General features: G+C 41.2%; 1 protein-coding gene across 4 annotated transcripts in view; it reads left to right on the forward strand.

Annotated features, from left to right (window-relative positions):
- The window catches only part of CDC14B (cell division cycle 14B), a 52,004-nt gene extending 46,038 nt beyond the window's left edge, over nt 1-5,966 (forward strand). For 3 of the 4 annotated variants that reach the window (XM_015594797.2, XM_006918809.3, XM_025051676.1), the window contains one exon: nt 2,224-5,966. Coding sequence is in view for 3 of the 4 variants with exons in the window: in XM_006918809.3 (XP_006918871.1) it covers nt 2,224-2,260 (37 nt within the window). In the remaining variant the exon portion in view is untranslated. Of the gene's footprint in view, nt 1-173; nt 1,114-2,223 lie in introns of those variants that run through there. The other variant, XM_015594796.2, reaches the window with a different exon arrangement.
- The last annotated feature ends 2,905 nt before the right edge of the window (nt 5,967-8,871 follow it).

Consider the following 8,871-nt stretch of genomic DNA (forward strand, 5'->3'; position numbering starts at 1 on the left):
TTTCAGTGTACATTCATAAATGCTTTCAAGGCACCAGGGTTGCCAGTGGGTTGTTACTCCTGTTTGCAAGGCCTTTTCTTTTGCAGGTTTATATTGTTCACACATCATCACTGTTATCTCTAACGTGCCACAGGAACTTGACCTTTCGTTTCCACATTCTGTTCTGTTCTTAGAGGCTTCCGGGATGAAGACCTCACCTAAACTTACTTTCCACTGATACGGCTCTTTTGACAGTTTACTGAGAAGCTCTACAACTTTGAAGAATTTTTTCACAAACATGTTAAAAGAGCAAATATTTGGGGACTGAAAAAATAAGAGTGTTGTAATAAGCCATTTGTTGGGAAGAATCGCCATCATGTTTCTCTCATGTATCCATTGAATGGAAGCCACATCTAAACCTCAGTCTTGTGTGACAGGCTCTGCTCTAGCAGCCGTAGCAGTTCAGGCTGCGATGTATATCTCGTGGTAGGTAGGATGCAGCTTACCCTCAGTGCCAAGGAAGTTCTGTGTGGTACCTTCCTCACCCCCTTTCCCAAGTTGGAAGAAGCAAACTAATGGCCCTCTATACCTCTCACTTCCTATTAGAGCTCGATACCCATTTTTTTCTTTTAAAAATTAGTAAATCCAGTGAAGAGTCGGCCTGTTTTTCAGTGTTCTCGCATTAACTCTCTGAAGAACTCTTTTAGAATGAGCCTTGAAAATGCCACCATCGTGCTTCCCATTGAGAACCTGGCAGCCACTTACCTCATTTGATATCATTCAATTCCTGTCTATACATAGCTCATAAGTGCATGTTTCTGTCAGCTTGTACTTTCTTTGCAGCAGTATTTCATTTCTTTCTTTCTCTTTTCTTTTTTTAAATTATAACTTCATTCATTTTCTAAGAAAACTGTCATGTACAAGAGACTTTTTTATTCCAAGTTGCATCGTTGGGAACCATCACTTTCTGTTTCACCTGTTAGACCTACCTAATGTTCATCGTTTCGGGGTATCTTGTGCCTGATTATTCGTATTGCGAGGGCTCTTTCCTCAGCCTCTGAAACCATGAGTCTCTTCACAAGCCCTTCAGTCAAGCATAGCTGCATTTAGGACCTTTTTTTTTTTTTTTTTTTTTTTGGACTTTTTTTATGTCTTCTCATTTATGATTCTCACCATCATCATATTTGTCATTGCTTCTTGTTCCTTAGAGTCTCAGATCTCAGTGTCTGTTCCATCACCTCTGGGCTTTAATTTTTTGTTACTGCCATTGTCACCAAAAGTACATTGGTGTAGAAGTCTCAGAATATATCTAAATTTTTTTAATGCTTGTTACCTCTGACCTTTTGAAATACTAATCTTCCTTTGAAATTCCAGATATTTTCCCTCTTGTCAACTGACCTGGACCTTTATACTCAATACTCTCTTGAGGTCTGCGAAAACAACGTGATGGATTTAGATGAGCTGCTCTGATAGAGCACCGTCATCATCCAAGCGAGGGTCACCTCCCAATGGAAAGTGGTTTTTCTCACTCTTTTCTTTTGCTTTAGTTTTTCTCTGAAAGTTGCTATTTAGTTGAAAGCATATGGAATAAATCAAGGAAGGAAACAAGGGAGGTAGGGTGTGAGGATCAGTCCAGGGCAGTTATTTACAAACAGACAAGGGTCCTTCGGGCGTCCTGCTTCTGTCCCCTGTGAGGAGTTGGCAGCAGGTGGTCCCCTCGCGCTGCGCAGCGCGTGTGGGGAAGGCGGGGAGCAAGGCGCGGGTGCCTTTTGCGCTCTACTAAACTGGAAACTGCTTGAGGTGCCAGAGCTTTTCTATGACCAAATTCTGGCTTTGGAAATAATCAAGTAACACTTCTTTATCTTTTCATTCTTTCCACTTTTCCCACAGCCTGATTCCTCAGAGGGAAAGAAGGAAAAGGAATGCTTTGCAGCAAATGCCCTTAATGGCATTATGGTACTCTTATTGCTCTGCTGCTTCTGCTCTCCCTTCTTTTTTTTTGTTTTTTGTTTTTTTATTTTTTGCAGAACTGAACCTTTTTCTGCTCTGCTTTTCTCTCCTGTTTGTCTTTATGGTTGATATTGTACTGTCCTTTCCAAAGTATCTGTTATTAAAGAATTATACAAATTGTATACTTTTTAGCATGTCAGTATTTTTTATTATGTTGCCTTCCTTGTCTTTGATAACTACATATGGGACACTTGAAGACCTTCATGGTAAAATCCTTTTTTTTTTCCCCTGTAGTCCGTCCATTTCAAGGACTAAAACAGTCTTGCGTTAAGTAAAAACCCGTGACCAGAACTGAAGGAAGACTCTAGGAACAGAAAACTACAACAGGACTTAGCACAATTTATTGGGAAACAAAACAAAATTGCAAAAGCCTTAGCTGCTTTCCACCTAAGAAGTTCATTCAATGAAGAAACTGTCCACTGGAGTTTAAGTAACTACATGAGTTTGGGTACAAGTGATGACTCGAAGATGGTCCAACTCTCCTTTTGTAGAAATGTCTCAAGTTGAACCACAAAAAAGCTGTTGTAAATTTAGTCTCAGGTGTAAATATCAAAGCCCTCTGTTATCAGGAGAGCTGACTACTCTGTGTGGTGCATGTGTGTCCTTGTGATGGCAATCATTTTAGCTGCTGGCCTTCAGAGGAATGGAGGAGCTGATGGAGATTTTTTACCTATTTATTTTCTGTTCACCCTGTGTCAAAATTTGTAAAGATAAAAACAGGCATTACTGAAATGGTACTTCCTGTAATTTGATACTATTGGTGTAATCATCTTCACTTTAATATTTGTAATACTGTTGTAATGTTAACTCTGTTCAGTACCCAAGCTGCTTGTCTTCCACCAAAGAGTGCTTTATTAACAATAATCTGTGAAAACCACATTTGAAGACTGTTGCATGTCGTGATACAAAGTGTTAGTTATGCTGGTAACCTTAAAACTTGCAAGTGAATATTAAGAGTAGCTTTAGAAGACTCAGGAGGAGAAATTGGCTTCAGAGTTGGAAGATTGTTTTAAGTCATTCCATTTTATGTCACTTAGGAACTGAAGAATTTCAAGGCTGCCCATTTTTGGTTACCCAGTCATACAAATTAAAATAATATTTCCTTCCATGCGCAAAAAAAACCCTACACTGTTGGTGTTTCCCCTTGGAAACAGTGACCCCAAATAATGGTGGCTTTGAAAAAAACTTAACTGCTTTATTAGGGTCTTTCTCTGTAGCATTGTGGACATTTTTGTTATGTGCTCAGCCTAAGGCCATTCACACATTTTTTGATTTCAGCGATAGTTGTTCACATCTGGATTTCAATTCTTTATGAATAAGACACTCACTGTTGCCTTTGGTTAGGGAATTAACTCTTTGCAGAGTGCCTTCTCCCCTCCCCCTGCAGAAACACAGCAGAGTCTGTCTGTGTGATATAAAGCAATCACAAAAACAGAGTTTATTTGCTGATTAAAAAAATTGGGGCCCAAAATATTTTGAAATCACCTTGGTTACTTCTATAATAAGAAGTGAATGGTTTTAGTCATTTTTAACCAAGGTTGACCTATTCTAGTTTGGAGAATGGGGGGATACACTATTAAAAGGCAAAATGTCTTCACATTACAAGATGAATGAATTAGGTCAGTAGGCAATTCCATTTTTAAAAAGCTGCCTTTTACACAGAACTACGAGGAATTAGAAGTGGTTGGGAAAAACAGACCGACGTCTGTTAATGCAAAAATAATTGGAAGACCTAGGCTCCGCTTTAGTATTTACTCTCTCAGAGTAATTGTGAGGTTGACTAGCTTCGAGGCTCGGGAGATGGAAAACGCCATTGTTGTGGCCAAATGAGCAGCTCTTCCCCCTCAGGCGTGTGGGGATGGGACTGCCAGCTTTCACACACTGGGAACGGTCTCAGAAAAATACTGGTTTTCTACCCCTGGATGTTCTTCACAGGCACAAAGACTGACTTGCCTGTTGGGAAGACTGCTTTTCAATAAGCTTTGGGTGGGAAGAGAAACATTCCATTTGCTGTGTTGTGCTGGGAGATAATATTGAATATTCAAACTGCCCAGGCATAAAACATTGAATTCTCAGGGCAATTCTTCTTCCCTTTATACTTTTAAAGGCTATCTCTTGCATCAGTAACCCAGGTGGTTGTGAAAATCAAATTTTCATCTGAACTGTTCTTGATTTGGCTTTTTATTACATCAGAACAAGTAAATGTGCTATCCCCTCCCAGAGATAAGCCATTTGGTGTCTTGGCCAAGAGTGAAAAATTTGGGCTTCAGTGTTAACCACAGTATTTTTTTATTTTACGAATTGCCTTTTTGTGTTGGCAATTTTATGTGTTCATGTTTCCAGCTAGAATTGCGATCACTGGAGTTCTTTCTAAAAATCCTTGTATTTAACAGGTTTGTTGCTGAAATAAGTCATAGGAAACTGTGATTTGATAAAGAGTCATTTCTTAGAAAACACAAAGGACATAGCACAGTATTAAACCTATGGGGGGGGCCTATCTAGAATCAGGAAGTCTCTGAGTCAGGCTGAGGGAGACTTCTTTCCTGCTCTGAATAAGAGTGGACTCTTTTTCCCCCAACTGAACTTTCAACACACTCAGAATCTTCTGCGATTCTGATTTTGAGTCCTTGTTATAGAAGACCTTGTTGCTGTGGAATATGAAACAGGGCATGTCAGATGGAGAGATTCCTTTAACTTAAATAGATTTGAAAGTACACCACGATAGTTTTCATTGGATTTAAAATTAGAATTGAATAGTTTTAGATGCCCTTGAAGCTTTCTGGGGACTCAAATCATCAAGAGTCAAGGACAGTCCAAAGGAAGGGCATCTGCAAGACTGGGTACCTAGATGTGTAGACAGACTTCTGTTTCGTATTGCTAAAGAAAACCTAGGAATCTCTACGACCTGTCAGTGAAGAGGGCGGACCCCGAGCACTGCCTCACTAAAACAAGTAGCCTTTCTTGTCAAGTGTAGCTGCTTCCCAGTGGCACCGCTGCTCTTCTAGTCTCCAGAATTATTCTGTTCCAAACTTGATCACCTTAGCCTCTCACCCACTCACTTTCTTCCTTGCCCTCCTACCCCTCTCAGGGGTGATTTCTACCTCTTTTCTTGGGCCCAGACCAGTTTTAGAGGAGTGCCCCGGTGTTCTCACGAGGCAAATATGTTTCCTTTGAGGGCCTGATCCCCGCTCGGTGGGCTGTGTAGACCCTCGGGCATCTGGCTGGTGGTGTGCCAAGAGCTCCGGGAGCCTTTCTTTTGCTTGAATCACTGTTCATGACACATGAGCAATGTACTCCTTCGATGTTCTAAAAGTAGCTTAACTGCTTCTCTTCATTTTAAATAGTAATTATTGTACTTTGGAAAGCAGTGCTCATCAAAAACCATAAAAACCTACTTCTTTGATAGTTATCTCCCACTGACACTGTCCTTGTGAGGCTAGCTGCTGCTCCTCCATTTCTCCTAAATCTGAGTATTCTCCCTGTCGCCAAGTGGAAATACTACAGATGTGTTTAAAAGACTGGACAATTCACCTATACTGTGTAGGAAATTACCTCCTTAATTGCCCAGTAGAATTAAATGTCAGCAGATATGTTCATTTGATTATAGTACTGCAGTTTTATATTAGTAATTTGCAGACTTTTATCTAACCTGCACTCATGTACAGATTATTAAAAGTTTTTAAATGTAACTGATTAATCACTATTTGATCAACCATTGTCTTGATTTTTTAAATTAAAATGTATATTTCTAATCATATTTTATAAAGCTGGAAGAACTGGTTGAATGAATGTTTATTTTCCTGAAGGTATTTTTAAGATAAAGCTTCATAAAGGCCTGTAAACTTTACATATCTATGTAGTTTGATACGTATTGTTGCATTTGGAAATTGTGTTATTGTTAACTGGTTTTATACAAAATATTGAATAGTGGAAATTGTGTAATTATAATCATGTAATTAAAAGTATTAACCAAATAACCTTTTGGTTTATCGTATTCCTTACTATTCTGAATTGTGGGAGGCAGTGATTAAAATATATAAAGCAGATGATAACCTTCGGTGTTCGTTTGCCAGGGCTGCGGTAGCACAATACGATGGACTGGGAGTCTTAAACAACAGAAATTAATTAATTTTCTCACGGTCCGGGAGGCTGGAAGTCCCAGATGACATTGTCGGCAGGATTGGTTTCTTCTGACGCCTCTCTCATTGGCCTTTTCTCTGAGCTCTCCTATCCCTGGTGTCCTTGTCTGTCCTTATCTCCTATGTCACCAGTCAGATTGGATGAGGGCCCACCTAATGGCCTCATTTTAACTCAATCACCTCTTTAAAGGCCATGTCTCTGAATAGTCACATTCTGAGGTGTCGTGGGTTAAGACTTCATTTTAAGAATCTGAGGGGATACAGTTCAGTCCATAATACCTTCCCCAGGATAAGATGGTGAGCAAGTAAGGGGGCCCGTTATGAAATCATTCTATACACAACCACCAACCAGCTCCAACAACGCAAAGGTTTGACTTTCTGAAAACACACATCAATCAGGACTTCGGAGTCTCAGGTCAGAGACAGCAGTCCCTTCGTTTTACTTGCCAAGGTCGGCATCAAATGCTGGGTGAAGGACAGGACCAGTGCTTGAGTCCCCCACATCCTGATATATCTGGCCCAGGGCGCCATCAGCAGTGCTGTTTACCTGCTCTCTCTCTTGGTGGTCTCTTGCAGGACACGACCCTAAAGACCTAATTAATGCCCAAGCCGTCACGCAGAGGTTGTGTCTAAGACATCGGAGCTTGTTCTTGAGTAGTGCTGTCCAGTTCCCCGAGGAGCTTAGCTTTGATTCACGCTGGGGTACGAGTTTTCAAAGCATGAACCAAAGGGACCTGTCTTTTGACCCTTATCCAAACCGCTACCACCAGAGTGGGAATTACAGGCTCTGCCCTCTGTTTGAAAGTGCAGCAACTACCTGCCCCTCCATGGTTTACCATGAGGCTAGTGCTTGGTCACGTACCCCCTGGTAACCAACTGGAGCTCGGTTGGTTGGCGTGGGCCAACCAGCTCAAAGTACATGAGTGCTGTGAAGAGGGCAGGCTTGGTGACAAGGCCCTGAGGCTGGCTTACCAGGCTTTAGATGGAATCACCGGGTGTCTTTTTCTCCCAGGAGCAGCTGTGCCTTCCAGGGCTGTGTGGGCGATGAGCCCCTGAGCCTCCTCCTGTAGATATTTGCTTTCCTGTATCGCCGACCACACTGTCCAGAGCCCATCTACCACATGGACAATTTGCTAAACCCTTCTTCCTCCATTTAAATAAAATGGGAATAAAAAGAATTCCTACTTTCACTGTAAATATGAGGATTAAATGAGGTAATACATGCAAAGTGCTTAAAACAGTATCTGGCACACAGCTTTCAATAAATTTTTTCATACAGTTTAAGATCATTTTCTCTAGATAATTAGGTAAAGACTGATTTTTGATAGATTATGGTCCCTTAGTATTTTTGGTACCTGCAGCATAATTTCATGTGTTTTTAAAGAAGTCATATTATATTTTGACTTTTGAAAGGAGAATTTCATGCTCTGAAGGTAAGGCTCTTGATATCGGTTTGTTGAGATGCAGGGCTGGGGCATGCTTAAGTAGCAAAGGCCCCTTCCTGAGGCCCCTGAGTTGATTGAGATAGTGAGTTGATACAGAAAGAGCAATCAATGATGTGCATTCTAAAACAAGCTCTGCCACTTATTCTGTGACCATGGGGATCCTTTATCTGCCTCTTGGCCCTCACTTTGTTCATCTGTAAAATTAGAATAGTAAGTGTGTAGTATTTGAATTAAAAGAGATCAAAGCACATGAGTGTGCCTTAGCATGGGTCCCAGTGCCAGCCCGGAGCATAATGCCCAGTGACTGCTTTTCCTTCTATGAGTCTTAAGTGCAGTTGTGGGTGCATCAGAAGATAGCGTGGTAGGAGGAATTCACAAACTTTTTGCCTGCTTCGGGCAAAAGCTGCGGTTTTCCAGCTTTTTACTGTTATAACACTGCATGAACATTCTCATCTGTAAATTCTCCGTGGGGGATGCTGGTTATTTCCTTAGGATAAATTTTTACAGAAGGCATTTCTAGGTCAAGGATATGCAAAATTAACGTTAAAGTATTTGATGTCTACCACATCAAAAAGCAGCTTGGGAGAATTGTTCAGAGCACCGATTCCGGACCCAGACTGTCTGGGAGCAAACCTTTGCTTGGCCTCTTATTAGCTATGTTCTTTGGGCCAGGATGACACTATCTAATAGGGTTATATGAGGATTAAATGAGTTAATATTTGTTAATTACTTAGAACAAGTGCCTGGCACATTACTAAGAGCCATATATGTTATTTAATTAAAAAGTAAAAATGTTGCCTCGATCCTATCCAAAAGTACTATGACAATGTACAGTCCTCCCCTGTACTCACCTTCCCTCTCAGCAGCTGTTGTGACATTGCTGAGCAGGTTAATTAATAGCCCCAGTGTTACTCTCTGCTATGTATAGTCTTATCTTTTAGCTGCCCCATTATTCAGACTTGGGGCATTTTGTCTTTTAAGTGGTTGGCACAATATGTCCCTAATGTTATAGTCTCACCATTTTCCCCTGCTCCCTCACTGGGGATGCTGGCCCAGCCCTTGTGGGAATGAGACTCCTCCATGACCCCCCTCTAGCACATCTGGCTGCCTTCCCTTTTTCTAACTGTGTCTCATCTCTTTGCTAGCAAGTCTGCATGGTTTGGATATGCTTCTGGATGACAGGTGCTCCATCCGCACAGAAATGTCCAGGTAAGGGGGCCTCCTGTCCAGCTGGCTACCACCAGGGCACTGGCCTTGGCCCCTTGCATTCTTAGAATGGCCAAATACATCTTTAAGCG

Source organism: Pteropus alecto, unplaced genomic scaffold, assembly GCF_000325575.1.
Source record: "Pteropus alecto unplaced genomic scaffold, ASM32557v1 scaffold138, whole genome shotgun sequence".
Taxonomy (NCBI): domain Eukaryota; kingdom Metazoa; phylum Chordata; class Mammalia; order Chiroptera; family Pteropodidae; genus Pteropus; species Pteropus alecto.